Genomic DNA, 23,422 nt, shown 5'->3' with positions numbered 1-23,422 from the left:
CTTGGAACTGTCGCACGACGAATCAACATAAAACAACTCTGAAAACATAAGTCTTGAATGGTTAAAGCAGAAGTTTTGGAATAGCAAAATTAAAGTCCCGACCTTAACCCAACAGAAATGTTGTGGAAGAACTTGAAGAAAGCAGTTTATGCAGGGAGGCTGACAACATCTCTGAACTGAAGCAATGTTTGAAAATGAATGGGTCAAATTCATTCAAGCTGACGTGAAATGTATGCAGAAATATGGAAAATTCTGAAGGGTTCACAAACTTTATACATATAGTTTCCAGAAAAATACATGTATAAGCTGAATTGACAAGCATATTAACGATTTAAATCGTGACTATTGCTAATGTCCGTGTTTCATGTGCGTTAGTGTTGCAGTGTGGCATAGGGCGCAGCCCACTAGGTTCCTCCCACTCATCTCTCCGCACTTCACGCGCTCTCTGTGCAAACATCTGCCCTCTCTGATGGTCTACAGGACACTTCAGCTCTCCAGCGCGCACAATCTCCTTACATCAAACCTCGGATCAGCAAGACATGACCCTACGTTATATCGCGCCCTTGGTCGTGGGACTGATCGTCCTCACGTGCAAAAGTAAGTCAAATTTCAAGTTTCAATTGTGCGGGAAAGTTTACAACAAAAATGGTGAGATGCTTTCATCGTTCGTGAGAATTTAATGAGAACATTGTACATGTAATGCATTCACAATCCATGCTGCATCTGGGGGTGATAAAAGCTAAACTCAAATTCCTAGGATGATTGTAATTTAAACTAATGGTTTTCAAAAGGAAATAAATGTATGCTTCAGATCATAAACAAGGCTACAGAATACTTAAGTGATTATTATTATTTTATATAAATGTAAAGTTTGCAAACAAAATGTTAACATCATTACAAACACCCCACATGCAGATTTGAAGTAAAAGAAAGTGAAATAATTCAGCTGATTTCAACTTAAGCAGTCTTGAGTGAGTATTGAGTATTTCACCTTGATGTTCTTTGGCCAAAAATTTGAAATTAACTTTAATGATCTTTAAAAGCCTCTTTCATTTCATTTATTTATAGATTTTTAAATGTAATGTATTATTTAATTATTCAACTGTTTTTTGAAGGTTGACATTTTTTACATTGTAACACTCATTTTTATGCATTTTAATTTAGCTGAAAAAGACACAGTGTTATGACTTATGGGTTAAACAACGTTATTGTAGCATTATGGATAAGCGAAGGAGCCTGATGTGAGGAGATGTTCTTAACTGGAGGGGCTTCAGTCCGAGCAGTGAAAGGAGTTTTGTGGCAGACACAGTAGCAGGTCTATGTCATTGCCTTCACGCGGTCTGTGGTTAGATAACATTCAGGGTTTTTTTTTTTAAGACTGTTTACCACGAGATTATCTAATTTGTGATGAATCACTGGATCATAGCTTGTAGATGTGTTTTGGAGCTGTGTTGAATAAATGATGGAGTGGCCTACTACTATTTTTGTATAATTAGGCGTGAAGATCGACAAGGAAAGGAAGGAACTGCATCCCCTGCACCAATGGCATTTTCTTTGTTCAGAAGCATCTGTTAACGGACGTTTAAGTTTTTAGTCATACATTGTTTCCCTCACCCTTTTATCTCCCCATCTGTGCGAACTTCCTCACTATTTCTTATTTTTTACTTATGCTTTTGCGTAATTATCCTCTCTTCCGTTGACCACTATTCATGCTTTTCCTTGTCGTGCTGACCTCCTGTTTCAGCCTCCTGCTTTTCTCCTCCTTGACTTCCTTTCCTGCACACCTTTGGAGTTCTGATCTAATCTGTAGTGTAGCTCCTTACATCCTTCAGCCTTTTAACTGCTGTTGCTGATTTAGAAATGGACCATGATAATAGAGTAAGTCACAAACTGATGTGGTCAAATGCTTTAATGTATCCCCCCCCCCCCCCCCCCCCAATTTTTGGTTTAAAAAAATAAAATAAAATAAGAGCAAAATTTGTTTGTTTTTTTGACAGAGAAAAAATATTTTTTAAGAAAATAGACTTAAAACACTCGACTTACGTCATCTGCTTTTCCAATAGAAACAAGGGCAAATATACAATAAGATCAGTAGTCTAAAATAAACGGATTAGGTCTGTTTTGGTGCATTTGATTTTTATCTGTGTAATATTATCCATAACTGTTCCCAGTGTGGGAATTGAAAATGTGCAGCACTTATTGCGTCTGCAGCATTTTATCTCTTTAAATAATTAGGTAATCAAAACTAACTATTGATTACTATTCAGGATATCTAGTTTGGACCATTTTAGAGTTACTATTCCAAGTTGGTTGAATGAATTCATTATTAGCACATTATTAAAGAGAATGCATGAGATAAAATAGCCCATATATTCAGAGATGTTTATTAGACAACAATAAATTAACCTGTTTCTTAGCCAGATCAAAAAGAAATGATTGGGTTTGTGTTAACATGTTCTCTTGTATGTGGTGCCGAAATTCCAATTGTGTTTGCTGGTGTTTTGCAGCTGTCTTGTTCTGTGTCAGATTCCGGGGGGTTGAACATGGTTTGTATGAAGTGCATACAGTGAACAAAGCTTTAGTGATGCTTTGAAGAGATGCCTCCCTCTCTGAGTCATTGAAAGACTTATTAGAGCACTTGGATCTCAACATTTTAGCACATAAAGAAACAAATTGTCATTCTTGACACCATCCAATTAAGGGTTAAAGGCCATTTTCTATCTCAGGGCTATGTCAAAGATAATGTGCATTTACTCTTACAAAGACGTAGTAAAACAGTCAAGGTCTTTGTATTTAATTGTATGTATCGGATACAAGGAAGTAAGGAAGTCTTAAGCATGCTAGCGGTGCTAAAATTGTCTTTAAAGTGTAAGCTCCAACACTCATTTATGTAAAACAGCCATAGCATTAGAGTCAGTTATATAGAATATATTTATATTTAGTCAGAATATGTTTAAATTGTTGTCTGAGATTGAAACTGATGCACTTATTCATGGGTGGTGTTAGTAATAATACTAGTCATCATTAAAGCTACTTGAAGAAAAACAAGATTCGTGATTTTTCTTTCTATGTAAAATGTCAAATGGTAAAACATGATACTACTGTTCAAAAGTTTGGAGTCAGTAAGATTTTGTAAATGTTTTTGGAAGAAGTCTCTAATGCTCATTTACTTGATGAAAAATACAGTAAAACAGAAATATAGTGAATAATATTACAATTTAAAATGATTTTAATATATTTTAAAATGTAATTTATTCCTGTGATTTTTCAGCATCATTACTCCAGTCTTCAGTGTCACATGATCCTTCAGAAAGCATTCTTTAAAATTTGAATATGCGTATTTGCTGATGAAGAAAGAAAACTTGTGCTGCTTAATATTTTTGTGGAAACCCTAATACATTATTCGATTCTTTGATGAATAGAAAGTTCAAAAGAACAGTATTTATTTCAAATACAATTTTTGTATCAATGTAAGTCTGTCATTTTTATCAATTTAAAGCATCCTTGCTGAACAAATTTTTTTGTAAAATAGAGACTCCTCTCTAGTCTCTATAGGCCAAGTTAATTTTTCTAGCTATATGCTGTGGTCATGCTTTTCTGAGGTAAATGTTACGTTACGTGACATATTGTCTTCCAGTTGTTTTATTGACCTATTTCCGCGGTTGAGGCACTGATTGAGTGATTACATGAGACATGATACATTTCAGCAAGTTGTAGGCTACGGTATCTTCCAACATAGTTCATTCGAATTTATTTACTAACTAAAGAAGAGCTTTAGATCAGTTCACATGCCGCTTGAACCGAGGTGCTACAGCGATCTGTCACGTCATATTTATTGCCAAAACGGTATTTATTGTTTGAATTTCGTAATAAAATTTACATAATTTGAAAGCTGAGACCATGTTTCATATCAAAAGCAGAGGCGTTTCTAGGTTTTTAAAAACATCAGGGGCTGAGCCCGAAACGTCATGGGCTGGGGTTATAAGATAACATGATTCGATACAGAGAATAATATTGTAGGCCTATATGCAGGGGGCAGACTGGTTTGAAAATTCACACCAGCCCACATTACCACACAAACACGTGCATTGAAATGTGAGGTATTAGGGGGGTTCTAAAATTTGGATTTCTCTGACCTACATGCAGTGGGAAGAACAAGTATTTGATACACTGCCGATTTTGCAGGTTTTCCCACTTACAAAGCATGTAGAGGTCTGTAATTTTTTATCATAGGTACACTTCAACTGTGAGAGACGGAATCTAAAACAAAAATCCAGAAAATCACATTGTATGATTCTTAAAGAATTCATTTGCATTTTATTGCATGACATAAGTATTTGATCACCTACCAACCAGTAAGAATTCCGGCTCTCACAGACCTGTTAGTTTTTCTTTAAGAAGCCCTCCTGTTCTCCACTCATTACCTGTATTAACTGCACCTGTTTGAACTTGTTACCTGTATAAAATACACCTGTCCACACACTCAATCAAACAGACTCCAACCTCTCCACAATGGCCAAGACCAGAGAGCTGTGTAAGGACATCAGGGATAAAATTGTAGACCTGCACAAGGCTGGGATGGGCTACAGGACAATAGGCAAGCATCTTGGTGAGAAGGCAACAACTGTTGGCGCAATTATTAGAAAATGGAAGAAGTTCAAGATGACGGTCAATCTCCCTCGGTCTGGGGCACCATGCAAGATCTCACCTCGTGGGGCATCAATGATCATGAGGAAGGTGAGGGATCAGCCCAGAACTACACGGCAGGACCTGGTCAATGACCTGAAGAGAGCTGGGACCACAGTCGCAAAGAAAACCATTAGTAACACACTACGCCGTCATGGATTAAAATCCTGCAGCGCACGCAAGGTCCCCCTGCTCAAGCCAGCGCATGTCCAAGCCCGTCTGAAGTTTGCCAATGACCATCTGGATGATCCAGAGGAGGAATGGGAGAAGGTCATGTGGTCTGATGAGACAGAAATAGAGCTTTTTGGTCTAAACTCCACTCGCCGTCTTTGGGGATGCTTTTCTGCAAAGGGGACAGGACGACTGCACCGTATTGAAGGGAGGATGGATGGGGCCATGTATCGCGAGATCTTGAAACGACCCGAAACACACAGCCAGGGCAACTAAGGAGTGGCTCCGTAAGAAGTATCTCAAGGTCCTGGAGTGGCCTAGCCAGTCTCCAGACCTGAACCCAATAGAAAATCTTTGGAGGAAGCTGAAAGTCCATATTGCCCAGCGACAGCCCTGAAACCTGAAGGATCTGGAGAAGGTCTGTATGGAGGAGTGGGCCAAAATCCCTGCTGCAGTGTGTGCAAACCTGGTCAAGAACTACAGGAAATGTATGATCTCTGTAATTGCAAACAAAGGTTTCTATACCAAGTATTAAGTTCTGCTTTTCTGATGTATCAAATACTTATGTCATGCAATAAAATGCAAATTAATTACTTAAAAATCATACAATGTGATTTTCTGGATTTTTGTTTTAGATTCCGTCACTCACAGTTGAAGAGTACCTATGATAAAAATTACAGACTTTTACATGCTTTGTAAGTGGGAAAACCTGCAAAATCGGCAGTGTATCAAATACTTGTTCTCCCCACTGCATGTGCATTTTAAGGTGTTTGAAGGCCCAAAAAATTGGATAACAATAGCTTTAAAAGCATGTCAGTGGCCAGTAGCATACATTATTTGTCAAGCAGATAACAGATTCGTAACCATGAGAATGAGGATAAATGTTGTTATGAATGATCCACAGTACAAAATGGAAATGCAGAATGTTTCTGCTTATTGTTGACAATACACAATCACATATTCCAAACAGGAATGGCCTTAAATGAGAAATCTTTCAAGGATTATTTTGCATAGATGTTACATTTCAGTCAAACACCAGTGCAATCTTTTTGTGTCCAGAGGCAAATGAGCAATTTATATATTAGCATTAAAGATTGGTTTCAGCAACTTTTTTCTTTTTAAAAGTTAGAAGTTAGAAAAAGTTGGTTTTCTTCTTTGATTAGTGCCAAAAACATTAACTCAAGAAAGAAAAAAGTTGCTGAAACCAACTTTGTGCGCTGGTATGGCTACAGTGCCAGGGCTGAATTAATCATGTTATCATAGCTTATGTTTCGGGCTCAGCCCCCTGATGCTTTTAAAATCTAGAAACGCCCCTGCATATAGCCTGAAAACATCTCATCTGACAGAGGACTGTGCGGCGGTGCTGACTGCGGGATTTTTTTATTTTTTTTTATTGCTGTGACGCGCAAACCCTGGAGATATTCTAGGATTGGCTGAAATCACTCACGTGGTGCGTCTCTGTGTGAGAGATTTCAACAATCACCAGTCAGAGAGAGCAACAATGTGCCAAAGCACAATGAAATAAGGCAACTTATGATTTCGGGGGTTTACATAGGCTATTGTCCGGTTTCATATTTGTCAGTCAACTTTTCAAAATACATTCGGGGCCACACTCAAAACATTCAGGGCTGAAGCCCCGGCAAAATCGACTGATGCCGCGTCTGATCAAAAGTATCCTTCCTTGTCTTGTCTATTGGTGTCAGTGGCCTCTTTGCTTCGGGATTTTTCTTTGCGTGAAAAAAACGGAGAACAGTGTCAACACGATGCATGAGATTGTGCATTATATTTATTAAAAAACGATTTTATTATCACACTGAGGGGGGGCTGGGGGGGCCTTTACAAGTCATAATCCGTCCCTGCTCACACTCCTTTGTTTTATACAAACTGGCGCCATCTTGATTTACAACTCCCAAGGTCCTTTATAGCTACGTCATAAAGCATAATATGTTTATTCCAAACAGAAGGTTGTTCAGGGAAGTTTTATTTAATTTATTCCAGTCTGTGAGGTCAAAAAACTGTGCTATGACCACTTCAGATATGACCGTATCCTCTGTCTGAGCTTTTTGTGTTCATCACATGTCATTAGTGATGATTACTGCGTGCCTTTCATTCAGTGTGTGCTACAGTATTTGTTGTTGATGAGATGCATTCTGGGTCTGAGCCCTAGTTTGTTTGAGTGATGGATAGCAGCTGACCATCCATTAGTGTTCAATCACTGTGCTCAACTGAGAGTCATTTCCCCTTCATACTGTTCTCTGTTTCTGCTCAGACTTAGATGTTCTCTAGTGTGGCCTCTTGCCACTCGGTTTCCAGGAATAATCTGTATGCTTATTATGCATGAATATGCATTACTTTTCCGTTCTATCCATATCTATGCTCTAAATACTGGTCCTTATAACAGAAGAAGAAACCTGCGTATGAAATTCTGTGTCTATCGGTGTTGTATAAATATGTGTCTGGGTAATGTTGAGATTAAACTGACACAATCCAGATCTCTGCTATCATAAAAATCCCTGCACTCTTGTTAAACTATTGCTATATAAACTGAACTTTGAAGGCTTGGCTTGTTTTCAGGAAAAGTCATTATTGCGTTTGACAAGCTTGTTTCCCATTTTTTGTAGTTTCATGAGGAGACGCATTTAATAAAATGAATAGGTTTTTGTCATTTTTCAGTGTTTTTATGTTAGTTGAAATACTTGGAAATTGAACAAAACAAGCACATTTTCTCCCAAAAATGTAAACACTGTGGCCTTATCCAAACATTATTCTGTTTGTTTGATCATCCCGACCAGCCCAACATAGAAATACTTAACCAATGATGTGAGTTTGCGACAACTATATCTTTTTTGGCCAACCAGTGGCAGACAGGCAAAGTGTTCTGGAAACCTGTTTGAAAACAGTATTTTTTTGAGTGACATTATTGGAATAGACATAATTGGAACATGATTTTTAATATTATATTTATTTGCTTTCATTTAAAAGCAATCAGCTATGTCTTTGAATTTTAAACATGTTAAAGTAAGAGTCCAGCATGACATATGCTACAACATACATAATGTTTCAAGCAAGGGTCACTTGCTGCTGTTACCGTCAAGAGCATGTTTTATCTATGCAGTAAGTGAGCAGACTTCATAAACTCTGCCATAGCTTTCCAATCGCAAAGTTTTTGTAAATGCATGCTGCTTATAAGCTTGCAAAAGTCTTGACCATTAAAATACCACTTCCGTTTCCAGGAAGAGCATAAAACAGCTACAGAGCAAGTGAGTGAGTGTGAGTGAGTGAGTGAGAGAGAGAACAGATCAAGATAATTGTGACTTTAAACTCTTTCCTAAGGATGGCAGATGGTATTGAACTCTGTAAGTGAACAGTGAGATCAGAGGCTCCACAATTCCTTTGCAGCTGGATTTATTAATGTTTGATTCCTTGGAGCTTAGTCATTTCCAAATAAGCGTATTTCATTTTTCTGCCTCCATTAGGTACTGCACAATTTATAATATTTCAAGCATTGCAAAAGTTTTTAATTTTAAATTAGAGCTATGTGTTAAACTGTTTCCTGAAAAATTATATCAAAACTGTAGTGTGCACTTTAACATTTTCAAGCAAATGTTAATGATATGGTGGTCAAGGGAACCAGACAATGTTGGAAAGTGTGGTATGTGTTGTTGGATATCATCATATGAGCTGTGTGTGGAGGGCTTTCCAGAATTAAATATTATCATTAGCAGTTATTCAGGTTGTCAAATGAAAATCTGCGTTGGAATAAAAAAAATCTTGTGCCGCAGATTTACCTCTACAGTTTTAAACACACAGATGGTCTGTTTGGAAAGAATTGTCAACTGTCTGGTTGAAATGTGCTCTTTTATTATATTTAGTTCCCATTCACTGTTTAGGGTCACATGTATAGTGATATTTTATATAATGAAAATGAAAATCAGTTTTTTTGTTTCCCAAATCAGTATCTATTTTTCAAATAGGGTAAGAAAAAAATGAACAGTTAACAACATTAGTTAACATGACCTAACAATGAAAAATACTTGTAAAGCACTTTGTTAATTTTAACATTAGTATCTGTTAATATTATTTATTTAATAAACTTCAGCTAACGTGAACTAAATGAACACTTAAATCGTTATTAACTAACGTTAACAAAGATGAATAAATATGTATTGCTTGTTATCAATTTAGTTAATGCATTAACTAATGGCACCTTATGTTGTCCTTACTCAAAAAAGAAACTCTCGTAAACAAGCCTTAATATCTATGTAGTTTTATCTTGCAAATTTTATCATATTAAGGATGTTTAGATATTTTGACTCAAAAACAGGACAAAAATACTGATTATGAGATTTGTTTGCAGTGTAGCTAAAGCTGTTTAATGTCACCAGCACTGACTAGATCTGGACACATTCCCAAACTGCTTTCACTGTTCTGTATGCGGGTCCCAGCAAACAGCTGCTCACACCTGGCATTCAAACAATCACAGAACATGCTCAAGTTCAGGTTTCAGAAAGCGAGTCTACCCCACCCCCACAACACCACCGCTCTCGCTGTGTTACAACCATATGATTCACCCTGATTGCTCAAACACAGAGTCTACTTTCAGACTGATTTCCTTTTATGACCAGCACATACTCACTTATCTGATTGTTTGGGAATGTGGTTGATAATAACTATGAATGGTCAAGCTCATTATACGTTGTCATGCAGTGCATATGGTCTGGTGGATCACATAACTTCAGAGGTTAGTCCCATAACATTGAGAGTGTCAATCACTTAGATGAGACTCATAGACAATAGTTTTCATTTTGAATGATTAGAAAATAAAAAGCTCTCATTAGTGGACTATTATTTCTCACATCAGAGCAGCATCATAATAAAACAAAAAAAACCTGAGATTGTTGCGTTAGATGTAGAAATATATAGCATTCATTTCTGACAAGTGAAGAAATATTTCCTGATGGAACCGGCCACATGTGGGCTGGAAAAAGAGCCCTGCTGGCCAGTTTGTGTAAAGTTAAACCTCTATATGTTTGCATTTGAGATCTGTGGAACAAGCTAGAAGTTAATGTGGTCAGGTTCAGAAACGGAAGTGACAGAAATCTTCCATCTGTCTTCAGACATGTTATGAGCAGCATAATAATCTGTCAAATTTAAAAAGTTTTAAGTTTTAACCCTGGATGTTGACTTGAAGGTGCTGCATTTTGAGACATAATTCATTTTCAACAAATCTGTGAAATTTTGCCATTTTTTGCAAGGTTAATTTAACAGTAAAAATCTGTGAAAATTAATTTACGTTAGCGTTTGAAAGTTTGTGGTTGTACGATTTTGTTTTGAATTTTTCGTTTTTTAAATTTAACAGAAGTCTCTTATGCTCATGCACCAAAGTTGCATTTATTTGATCAAAATGCATTAAAAACAGTAATGCTGTGAAATATTTTTGCTATTTAACATAACTGTTTTCTATTTTTAATATATTTTAAAATGTAGTTTAACTGTCATTTTAAGCAGCCATTACTGCAGTCTTCAGTGTCACATGATTCATAAATCACTCTGATATGCTGATTTGCTAAAGTATTATTATCATTGTTTAAAAGAGTTGAAAGCGGTAGTGTATATAAATGCATTATTTTATGCTTTTCTTTTATAAATGTTGTATCCCTGTTCATAATTTGAACTTCTGCGAACATTTCAGTGCATGATGAATGAATAATGAATGTATAGACAATAAATTATCTCAGTCTTTGTTCAACACACTCTAACTTTGCATTATTGATAACATGTCTATAGACAGATGGAAGATTTCTGTCACTTCCGTTTCTGAACCTGACCACACTAACTGTCTACTTAAAAACAAAGAACGAATTTTGAGGGTTTTTGAGGGAAGTCAATTTGAAAGATTCAAGGGTTTAAGAGACAACAGGTTCCATCTGCAAGTCTTTCTTAAAGGGATCGTTCATGCATATTTAAATTGAACACAAATTGAAAATGAAACATTAAAAAATGTTTTACTTTCATCTGTGGAAAATGAGAAGTTTAGCAGAATGTCCGAGCTACTCTCTTCCATTCGAGTGGATGGTGATTGCGGCCTGTTAAGCTCCAAAAAAAGTCAAAAAGCATCATACTGTAAAGGCCTGTTCACACTGGGACGAATTTCGCGTGCGATATTCGCCGACGTTTAACGCCTCATGACTAAACAAAGGGCACCAATGTGAGTGTGCACACCGACGCGAAAAACGCCACACGTAAAAGCGTCATTTTTTAAAAAACGCCTCAGGTTCGTTTTTTTTTGGTTTGCCGCGCCGCGTCAAAAACTATCCGACCAATGAGATTGGCGCTTTTGCTCACGTGTCTGGAGCTTCTGAAGTTACAGTAAAACACAACTTGGGGGCGCTCAAACACAAAACGGTCTTGCCGAGCACACATACGTAATGGCGAAGAAGATATACGCCAAGTAGCGTATTCACTGCCGGAAAGAAATAAGACGAGGAAGATGCAAGGCAATATGAATGTAGAGCTGCTGGTCTCGTTGGTGTCGGAACATAAAGAACTATATGACAAACGCGACAGCGACTACAAAAATCTTGATAAAAGAGAACTGTTATGGAGTGGAATTGCACAGAGAAAACTGGTCCAGATAATGCCACCCCCCTTTTGTTGAATAAGAAGCCATTTTGAGGGTGGTCTCCCCCATCCCCCATGTCACCTGGTCAAGGGAATAAAGGAAGGTGTGCTCCCGCTCTCATGGCTCTTCTTTGGCTGGACAGGAGTTGAATAGGTGGTCTCTCTCTCTCTCTCTCTCTCTCTCTCTCTCTCTCTCTCTCTCTCTCTCTCTCTCTCTCTCTCAGGTACAAGCTGGGTAAGATTATTTGGTGTAACCAACGTATAACCATGTTCTAGATATTTGAATTGATTGTGGAATTGATCTTGGATATCTGAAATATTAAATTGTTACATGTGATTATTCTAACTGATTTTGACATTGTTCATTTAATGGTTAAAATGAATAGTCAAACATTCGCTCACTTTTAGTGAGACACAGATATTATTAAACCCTTTCATTTATGGAGTCAGATGAAATAACGAGAGAATACATGATTAATGTATTACAAATTTAACTAACCAATACTTTGCATGAGTGAGGACAGAACACGTGATAACCTTCCCCGTGTATTGGTGAACCGAGATTGGACCAATATAGCGGGCCTTACAATTGTACTATATTCCAAGTCTTCTGAAGCTATAAAATAGATTTGCGTGAGTAGTAGTTATTCACTGAAAATAATCCTGCTTGACAGCCGTGGCTACCATTCACTTTCATTGTATGGAAAAGAGCAGACTGGACAATCTCAAGAAGACAGAAATTCATACAGGTTTTGAAAGACTTGGGTCAGCAAATGCTGAAAAAACTATTCCTAAGAGAAAAACGTCACTTCCTATCCGGATTTAGTCAAAAAATTATGCCCAGTTTAATTCATTCTCCAGAACATTTGCTGTACTTTGGGGACATGAGATGCATAATGGTTAGAGGAAACAGTATTGTGGTCTGAAGACAGAACTCTTTAATTTGCAAAAGTCGGTTGGGCCCACAGTCCTGCCCGCTGGGAACGCAGTAGGCCTGAATGCGGCTCTTGTTCTGGAGGTCTGGAGGCTGCGTCGAGGCCTCAGAGGAACTGCACTCTGCTCAGCTCTGGCCATGTGCCACAGTCTAACTGCTTCTAACATTCTGCATCTCCTGGCTACTTTAACTCAATAAGAACAAATCATGTTGGACTATATTTTTCTAGATTTATAAAAGAATCTGAATGCTTATGTGCTATGGGAAAAAATGAGTTTACAGCTGTTCTGTTTGCTAGACTTGACAATGTGAATAGGTCACAGTTCATGTGTCTGCAGTGGTTCGCCATTTCAAATGGATCTAAGTTGTATTAATGGATCCCTTCACATCAGTAATGTTTGCAGATGTGGGATGAAGTTAAAAATGTCATGCCATTTATATCGGTGGTTTGACACTTTGGGTGGCGTAGAGGCTCCAGGGCATGATACGTCATTGTAGTTGTACATCAGTTTGTTTGGAGTTCATTCAGAACATTTTGTTGGCAAGTAATATTTTAAAATGTATACTTAAGAAATCAAAATATTTTCAGGGCACGGCCGAATGATTTTAAACAGAACCGCAGTGCAGTTTTGGAGAACATCAGTTTGTCAGCATACAAATCCCGAGCCCAAACTATTTTTATGTTTGTAAATCATGTTCTGTTGAATTTGCTGTCTCATGTGCAACTGAGAATCACTGTGAGCTTAGAGACAGATTTTAGCAGCCTTGGTTTAATGCTCAATATGAAGGCTGTATGGCAGCAGTTAAGTAAACTGGCATTGTGATTGGCCTCATTTTTGTGGTCTTCTGAAACTTTTGAGCAATTATGTGTTCTTAAAATAGAGCCCTGGATCATCTTGTGCTGGAGATCGGGATGGAAATTATGAGTTGTGGATGTCCAGAGGGTGATTGTCCTCTGAATGGAGGTATTGTCTTTCAATAACTCTTAAAATGTGAAACACACACAACTGTATATTTAATTACTAATAATCACAAGGCAATGAATCTGTAATTAAAGCGGTCTTTCAACACCTAGAGAGCTACCTAATAAGTGAATAAACTGGAATGCTCTACTGTGCACCACACAACTAGCGCACCGCATGAGAGACTATACTTGCAATGGATTTGCAAATGACTTAAGAATGTTGCTAAGCTAACAGTAAAGCCCTATTCCTACGGGTTTTGTTTTACAAGGGTATATGTAGTGATGTAATTTTACCACAGGACGTCTGTAATATTAAAGGCCAATTCGCACAGGATAAGAAATAAGAAATCTCAGTCAAACTAGCAGAAGTGGGAGGGGTAACTCGATTTACGCACCGCTGTCACCTCCCTGTCTCATGGGTGTATTATGTTGCTTCCTGATATCATGTGCGCAAACACACGCACACACACCAGTTCTGACTGTACATTCACTTGAAGTGCATTAATAAAAAAAAAAAAAAAAATAATAATAATAATAATAATAATAATAAATAAATAAAACACACACACACACATATATCTGTGTGTGCAGTTTAGTCGATTTATATAGTCGGGACTAAAATCACTGAGAAGCTCTGGTAATTATTAGCCCACCTCTCCATGTTAAACTAATCCAGTCCGAATAGGGTTTAAGATTCTCTGTTACTAAGTAAAAATCTGTAAGTAGGCCTATAAGCAAATTTGGATTCCTTGATACCTTAGCTCAGGGTTCACCAATCTCGGTCCTGGAGGGCCGCTGCCCTGCAGAGTTTAGCTCCAACCAGCTCCAACACACCTGTTTGAAAGTTTCTAGTATGCCTAGTGAGACCTTGATTAGCTGGTTCAGGTGTGTTTAATTGGTGTTGGAGCTAAACTCTGCAGGACAGCTGCCCTCCAGGACCGAGATTGGTGAACCCTGCCTTAGCTTGTTGTTAGGTCATGAGGTTATATATTTAGACAGTCTAGTTTTGTTTCCTCTTTTAATTCTCAGACACACTAACTTTGGCCCAAGTGTTGGGGACATTTAGTTTTCAAAGCATATAAATGTTAATCCTGCAAGGAAAAGAAATGTTAGTTATGATTAATTAAAAAAAATCCTCCACACAGTGTATTTTGGGATTGGCTTCTTCTCATCACAAAGGATATGTGCAACATGCTAAAATGTGATCTCTGAGGAGGCAGCATAAGAAACCTAGGTGAAACAGCCTTTGTGTCTGAAACGCATCTATGGTTCCTTATTTTTTTCTTGTTATGCAATTTTTTTTCTGTTGAATTCACTTTTTTGGGCTGTATTTTATAGCTGCTGATTCAAGCTGTCGATGTGTAGCAATTTGTTTGTTTTTTAATACATTTAGCATTTTTTACATTTTGAAAAAGGAATTTTACATTTTATATTAGACAATATAACCCCACCCCTTTTTCCTGCCCCTTTTAGGGCTGCAAATTAAGGAAGTAAATGTCAATACTGTAAATTCCATAACATGCAGTAAATAAAGAGTCTGATAATGCCATGTAACACATCTTCTGTTTTCTGCTCTAAAGGCCTGGAGAAAAAAGGTAAAGCATGCAGCAAGTTTTTCCTGTCACGTGATGTTTGACGTTTGGGGCCCTTTTTTAACGATTTAAGCGTATGGTCTAAAGTGCAGGGCGCAAGTGAACTTAGGGCGTATCCGAATCCACTTAACGACGGGAAAAATGGTCGGCGTGCCTGGCGCATGCATGGTCTAAAAGGGTTGTCCCTATTCTCTTAATGAGTAATGTGTGTGTTGTTGGTACAACGTGCAATAAACCAATCAGAGTCTCATCTCCCATTCCCTTTAAAAACCAGTTGCGCTCGCACCATGGTGGATTGCTATTTACATGGCGGAATTTGCAAGCCGAAAGACTGAACGGTTCTCCATAGAGCAAACGGATCTGCTCATGCGCGAGGTTAAAGTGTGCAAGCAGACCATCTACGGGACAAGCCGGATTCCAGGCATTCCACCATATCTTTATGTACACAATATTAATCTTTTACATTGTAATCCTTTTTATTTTAAAATATTTGGCATGTTCAAAGCAGTTTCTTCATCTAAGAACCAACACACATCATTGGTTGAGCCTTATGTGGGTGAGGGTGGGCCTTATGAGGGTGGTGGTGATGGCGCAGTGGATAAGACACATGCCTTTGGTGTGAGAGACCCGGGTTCGAATCCACTGTGAGACACCAATGTGTCCCTGAGCAAGACACTTAACCCCTAGTTGCTCCAGAGGCGTGCGACCTCTGACATGTATAGCAATTGTAAGTCGCTTTGGATAAAAGCGTCAGCTAAATGAATAAATGTAAAATGTAAATGTAAAATGTAAATGTTATGTTGACCGCTGTCAGATCGTTCAAACAAACTGAGCAGTGGTTTAGAGCCAGTGTTTACACTCTTCTGGGACATCAGCTGATGAATGGCTTACTTATAGTTGTTTTTCACCTTAAACTGCAGGAGAAAGTGTTTAACACACTTTAGCTTGAATGGCCAGAGGAGCTCTGACATCACCTTAAGACAGAAATTCTTTTGAAATCAGTTTTTATTTGATTATACAGAAGTCTTTTAGATAAACACATTAGTGAGATGTGGAGGAGGAGAGCTGAGGAGGATTTCAGGCTCAAACACCTTCATAATGCTGACATGAAAAGCTAAGTTAAAGAGCTCGGCCATGTGATCTGATTTTAGAAAACAGGCCCCTGTCTGTCTCTGAAAGCAGACAAAATATATGTCAAAAGTGTTGCTTGATATGCTGTGGTTTGCTGTTATGATGAGAAATCGGATCATATCAGTATATGGCAGGAAAACAGCAAGATTTTTCAGTCTGATAAAGTCACCCTGAGTCACATCTGTTTTTTCCCATGTTAATTTGTTATTAACCTATAAGTTGATTTTTTGCTGATATATGCATTTAAAATTGAGAGTCTTTCTCTTCCAGGAAAATGGACCAAAAATATGAATGACTCATCCTGTACTACACAGATTTTTGACAAATGAAATGCTCTTTAAAATGATGTCCTTCCCCCCAACATCTGCCACTGACTAGCATTAACACATAGCAAATCATGTTAACCAAAGCCTATCTTTTTTTAATGGATGAGCTTTTTTGATATATCCTGAAATGTTCTGTTTCATTGTAAATACGTCAACACACAGGATAGAAAACTGCATTCATCAAGTCATTTCATGGGCTCTTTACAGGCACAGTAGAGTAATTTATGAGGCTTCCAACCTTGTAACCTTTGTCATACAGACCCCTCCGTGTTCTCAGCTCAGGATTCATGACCTGAGAAATAGTTTTGTCATTGCGGATCCTGCATATATCCTGATTTGGTGCAGGGCAGGCGTGCCTAATTTCTGTATAATGGTGCCTCCTTTCCCACTTGCAAGTGAAACGGACACTTGTGGGGTTAGTGGCTGATGACAGAGCGTGAATTGTGGAGCGTCTGGCTTGCGGGACAGAGGGTGCTCCATAATAGTCATCTTATCCCAGCCATCATATGGCCAGAGATGCCAGACATTCCTCAGAGACTTCCCTCACCGTTTTACTGCTCCCCCATAGAGTCTTGTGTCCCTGGTTCTTCGTTCTGGACCTTTGCCATAAGTGAAAGTTTTCCCCACCACCACAAATCCCTCTAGATAGTTCTTGACATAACATATAAAATCCTTATCCACTGGCACCTTCCCACCTTTTTGCTGTAAACCAAAACCATTAACGTGTTTTCTGAAATTCACTGCTGGCTTAGATGGTCTTGCAACTTATTTCAATTCATTGTAACCTCTGCAAGTTTTAGATTCCGTAAAAAAGTTCTAAAAGAAATGTATACTTTTATTCAACAATGTAATATTATACGGCAGCCATCTTTCTGGGTGGGCAAATGCCACTCTGGCCATTGTGTGGTCTCACCCCTGCTCATGTTACCCCATTTGTTAGATCAAAGCAGGTGAAATGTCTTACAGGCTTTTTGTGGCGGTGCTGTAAATTTGGCTTTATGGCGTCAGTAGCTTAATGCCATTGTTTTAATTGATACTGTAGCTTTAAGAAAGATTTTCTTACATCATAATATTAAATACGCTGCAAATGTGGTGTCAATACAATGTGCACTTTTTAAGATAAAAACGTCTCGATTTTCAGTTCAAACTGTACATACAAGTCTGTTTGTGATTGTGGACTTCCTTCCATCTTCTTGTAGCCCTCGGGACCTTTTACAGTCTTGCAGGGGATCCATTTGCATCCATGTAGTGAAGCAGGTTGTAAACAGCCACTGGCTCGGGCTTTGAAGCCCTTCAGCTATTAGCTAGTGAACAGGGATAGATGTTCCTCAGGGAGCTGATGTTGACAAGGAAAAGCGGATTCTTCTCATCCTTCATTTATGCAACTTAATAATTTATGGTGTTTCCTGAAACACCAATCTCTGCTGATCACAAACATCTAAGAAGCTTTTTACGGTCTGTATGACCGTCTCCTCCTGAGGCAGACACAACAGCTCAGTCTTGAGCCAACAGAAATGTGCTGTTCGCTTGGCATGAAGACTCAAATGTGAAAAACTTGAAATGATCACCTCCAATTTGAGAGCTTTTTAAAGGGACAAACTACCAATTTGACATTATGCTTTTCTACTGAGAATGGCTTGGCAAGAGCTCATAGTTATTCTTATATTATTGCATTGCTGCATTACAGTAGGCCACCAATACTTGACTCTCCAGTCTCCAATAGTAAACTGAGGTTTCTGTGTTTAAACAAATGTCCACTTGGGACATACACAAATATTTTTGAAAGCATTTGGCCATTTCTTCAACTATGGGCACTTTTGGCCCTGTAGACTTTTAGAAAATAAACTTTGTTAAAACGCTTTTCACACTCACTAGTTTATTTAATGTGCCCATTAGCAGGAAGTATTTTTTTTCTTAAAGTAATCAAAATTCCCACTACATCTCAAATTATGTCAGCATTATGTGGTGGAAATGATGGCGACTGAAACATTTTGTTTGTACGATGTACGACATCATAGCATCTATTCTAAATACACCTAATTAATATTGTCACACTTTTTTTTCTGTTCATAGTTTTGATAAAAATCAAACCCTGGGAAATGGAATATGTAGAAGAGTACATTTGTTGTCTGTTTCTGTTTCAAAGCACCTCACTAGGATCTAAGTTTTGCAAGTTTTCTCCCAGACAGTCCAGTCCTCTCATCTTCTGTTTAGATAATTCTGGCCTTCAGAATATGAGACTTCCACTTTTTCTGTCATCACAACATTCCATTTCTGGAGATTAAAAGATGTTTAACCTAACAAACATTTCTTTTTTATCTATTTTATTTTCTATCCCGCATACTTGTGTCACAAGGTAAATGCCGGTCTTTTGGCACGCTGGGAAGCTTGTGAAGCAGAACCCAACATCATGCCAATTTCGAGTACACCAAAAAAGGAATGGGCCGCTCTCTGGCGCTCCATCACGTCGGGACACCGGCTATCTTTAGAGCTTTAGATCATCTGCTCAACCAATGAGAGATCTCCATCGCATGTCCCATTCTTCTCAGGGCAAGTCATCACAATCAATGCAGCATAAATAATGTCCTGCTGCTTGTTCCCATAGCCCAGAAATCAGCAGCTATTTTTGCTTTCCCCAAGCATGCAGTGAGCATGATTCGTCCGAGACGTGGGAAAAAAGGACGGAGGGGAAGTGGAGGTTCATGGGAGGATGCTTGGGGAAAAGTCCACAGAGATCATTCCTAATTCACTCCAGAGACGAAGTCCATTTGTTATGATTGTTGAGTTTTTGTGTGCTTGTGTGTTTGTGAGCTCAGACAGATGCTTTTTGTAAACCAATCAAGACTAACATTTTTAAGTGCACCGTTTATTCTTATAAATCTTGAAGGTTGTCGCGGGGGGCGACAGGCTGACGTTCAATGTTGTGGGTTGCTGGTGTGTGTGTGACACTGGGAGTGTGAGACGGAGTTTAACAGCTGCTTTGGTGTGTTATCTCTCCACTTGAGAGTAATAATAAAACACTCAGACAGCGGTTATAGTACGGTATGCTTTTCCAAGGTCACATCAGCTCCAGCTTAGTCACTGTAAGATTTTGGGCTTATAAATAGTGATTATGTTCTCATTACTTTAATCTCACCATAAACTGCTTTAAAGATCTTGCGATAACATAAAAAGCTTTGTATCGCATTTGGCTCAGGCTGCTCTTCTTAAGGCTTTCCAACACTCTGTCCATGTCATTTAGCAGCCCAGGCTGAAGAACAGGAACTTCACTCTACACCCATTAAAGCCTTTTAAAAAGAAACTCTGAACCTCAGGTCAAGGCAATAATTAGCTGGGAAGCATAGAAGTGCCTACCGTTTGTGCTTTAATAGGAAGTACTCTTCTTCAGAGCACACCTGTCTCTTTACTCTGATGTTTGACTGACAGCATGCGGAGGTCTATATATACACCAACAACCTGACATTCATGCTCATAATAAAAGGTTGCTAGATTGCTTTTATGGCTTGTCCTAAAGAAAAGCTCACCTTTGTGCATCTCAAATTAACATTGAAAATGGTATGCTAAAAGTGGATGGTTTATTTTTTTCTATGCTTTTTTGGCTTATATTACCAGATTTTTCTGAAAAGTTGCCACTGTGTTGTTAATAAATCGAAAAGTTAAGTAATAGTAATAGTAATAGTAATAACTAAATAATAATAATAACATTTTAATTAATAAAAAATATGAAAGTAAAAATACATGTTGCACAGCTCTTTTTTGTTATTTTGTTATATTAAACATTAATAATAATAAAAAAAAATAAAAAAAAGAATTTGGCCCTACTTAATAAATGTGAAATGTTTCTTAAATCATCAACATAAATACAGATTTTTTTATTTTGATTGCTAATCAGTGTAATATATTGCTATACTCGAAAAAAAAAATGTCAAGCCTTTTGTCAAGATTTACAAATTTCAATTAATAGCAAAATTCCAACAAATTAAATTGAATAATCCTTACATATTTTGAATTAAGAATTTTAAATGAGTAAAAGAAACTAGAGCTTAATAAAACATTTTGTACAAATCTTAAACTTAAAAAAAAAAAAAAAAAAAAATATATATATATATATTATATATATATATATATATATGAAGACAAATCACATAAACTAAATGGTCCATTCCCTTGTTCCATTAAGATTTACACAAAATGTTTTTTTTACTCATTTAAAATTCTTAATCCATAATATGAATAACATGTAAGAATTATTCAATTCAAATTGATAAAATTTGACTATTATTTTAAATGCGTAAATCTTGGGGGAAAAAAAAGGCTTTTTTGTGTATAATTGCATCCGCCTACTTTGAAGTGCTGTAATTTTAGTAAAGAATGTCTGTCTTTGGTCCATTGCATGCAACCTCGCTGGCATGATAGGAGACCTTTTCATAGTGCCAAACACACCTGATATGGTACTGTTATACTTAGATGCGATAGGGCATGTCAACCAACCCTTGTATTTGCCTCATGAAGTGATGCACAAGGAAATATCCTCTATTAAGCAGGCTCGCTGTCGCCAAGCACAGTCATTCTCCTGTCTGTTGTCCCATAACATAAGTCATCTCCCTTGGCAGCAGGTTCTCAACTAGCACAAGATAATCTACAGGGCCAAATAAACAACCCTAATAAAACAACTTGTGCAGCATTAGGTATTAAACAAACATCTGCGTAATTTGTGAAGAAAACTAAATTCATCAGAGGAAGTGGTAGCTTATACAGCAGAGCTGCTGTAGGCCGTCGGTGTTTGTTTATGCTGTAATTCTGTGGAACGTCCTATAAATAAAGCATGCAGTGATTGATATAGTGGCTCCAGCACTTTGCTTCACTATGCAGCTGTAGAAGTTTTTGTATGCTCAAGAATAAAAGGAGCACAACATACATCTGAAATCCACAGTTTAAAGACTATTTAAAAACAGGTGCTTTATCCATTAACAATGACTATTTATAGGATCCTACTGTATATGGCTGTACTGAAGCAGAGGGTTGCGTTGATCATTCCAGAATCATGGAATCTGGAGAAAGGAGTCAAACTCCCATCCATGAGGGATTTTCTATGTTAATAATTGAATGTTTAGGAAGAAATCACCCCGTTTTTTTCCCTTTTCGAGGCCCAGTTGTGCTTGGCCTCAAAGGCTGTCAGGGATTTCTATAGGCTCATTATGAGCAGTTCAGACTAGAATATGGCATGATTCAGTGTATAGTGTGCTTCTCATACATGCTGGACTGTTGAATTGTCACAAACGTCAGATGAGTTCAAAGATCCCATATAGCACTGGAGTATCATGCACAAAAGATATTCATACTGTATATCAATACTATTGTGGAAAGGATATCAGGCTGACTAGCTGAAGAGGTTACTGTGGCTATACACTTTAATAGACATGGTACTTGAAAATAAATTTCAGCACAGTACTACAACAAACATAATGAACTGACCCTTCACAATAGATAATGCTTTACAATGAACTCTGTTAGAGAGCTACATATTGCAATTTATCTGTTAAAATAAAAATACCTTACTCACCTGATGAGTAATAATAAAGTCATCTCCATGTCGCTTTTACAATCATCAGTTTTCACCATCTCCAAGAAGCCAAGTCAGTGTTGATTCTTGTTTTATTACGAGCTCTGTTGCCTTCTCTTTTTTGCCAGCAGACTCTCCTCTGTTCTGTGTTTTTTAAATGGGTGATTGATGGGCGAGGTTGGAGATTTAGTGAGCTTCATGTCAACCTTTCTCGCTCATTGTGAACTAACCTATGTCATTCCCACACCATATACACGCGTCAAAGTAGCCGGAGCAACTTTTCTCCATTTATGGATATGACGAGACAAGCACGGGCGAGTGACGTATGTACACAATTTCCCACGAAAACCGACCCGTTAGAGGAAACTGTGGGGAAGAATCTCGGGCCCCTCGGCTTTTTTCAGCAGGTCATTGAGGTATTTTGTTGAACAGATTGCCAACTGAGGGGAACAAAGAGCTGAGAAAATCGTGTTTTTTTTCTACAGCGTGCATAAGCAATGTTTTTATCGCTTGTTTCTGCTCCTTTTTTGCCTTTTTCAGAAGAAGTGTAATAGCGCCCCTACAGTTTAACAGTGATAACACGGCAACCCGGAAAATTCCATAAATGGCAGTGGAAGCGTTGTCTCATAAATGACAGAAAATTCTATCAATGGCGGGTAAAGAGTTAATTATGAACAAAAAAAGTTAAATAGTGTACCTTTAAAAAATTAGGGATGCACTGATAATGAAATTCTGGCCGATATCGATAAGGCAACAATTTTTTTTTTATTTTTTTAAATGTCCGATATTAAAATTTTACATTATTTCTGTGAACTTAGAAAGTGAATTTAGGCAAATTTGCTAAAGATTACTTTTATCGGTGTAATTAAATTATTAGGGTTTTTAATGATTTACCTTATGTGAGCAAGATGATGGCAAAGGCTGAATGGAAAAATAAAGGAAATGTATGCACAATTAAATATACAATATTGACTGATTTAAAAATAAATAAAAAAATCAGTTAATAACTCGTATAGTACCAAAATATTGTGGATCCCTATTAAAAATAGAGACTTCCTTGTTGTGTATTAGTGTATCTACATGTAAATGTACATGTATGTTATTATGCTAATACGCTATTGTATCTGTGACTTCCTGTCGGTAGTTGTTCCCTCGCTGTGCATTCAGGATTTCATGGGTTGATTTCCATTGTCTGAGAAAAAAAATCATTCTTTACTCTGAGACTGCCTCTATTTCTCTTCCAACAGTCACAGGATGTGCTATTTTTTGTTGTCAACTTGTGTAAAGGTAAAGAGGCAGAACAGCTGGCTCATCTGGGACTACATGTCTCACAACTTTGCTGCAAACCTTTAGTTGTGTCTTCCTGCAGTCTTTTGTTTGAAACCCAGGCAAAAACCTCTGCTTCATTGTTCTTTTGTCCTACTGTTTGCCCAG

General features: G+C 37.7%; 1 protein-coding gene across 2 annotated transcripts in view; it reads left to right on the top strand.

The window, feature by feature from the left end:
• The first annotated feature begins 379 nt into the window (after window positions 1-379).
• mcamb (melanoma cell adhesion molecule b) overlaps window positions 380-23,422 on the top strand; it is a 38,092-nt gene continuing 15,049 nt past the window's right edge. The window contains exon 1 of one of the 2 annotated variants that reach the window (XM_079885131.1): window positions 380-597. In XM_079885131.1, the coding sequence (XP_079741257.1) occupies window positions 540-597 (58 nt within the window). In that variant the 5' untranslated portion in view covers window positions 380-539. The remainder of the gene's footprint in view (window positions 598-23,422) is intronic. The other variant, XM_079885132.1, reaches the window with a different exon arrangement.

This window comes from Squalius cephalus, assembly GCF_949319135.1.
Source record: "Squalius cephalus genome assembly, chromosome: 11".
NCBI lineage: Eukaryota > Metazoa > Chordata > Actinopteri > Cypriniformes > Leuciscidae > Squalius > Squalius cephalus.
Note: the sequence above shows the minus strand (reverse complement) of the source record. Positions and strands in the feature narration are given on the sequence as shown.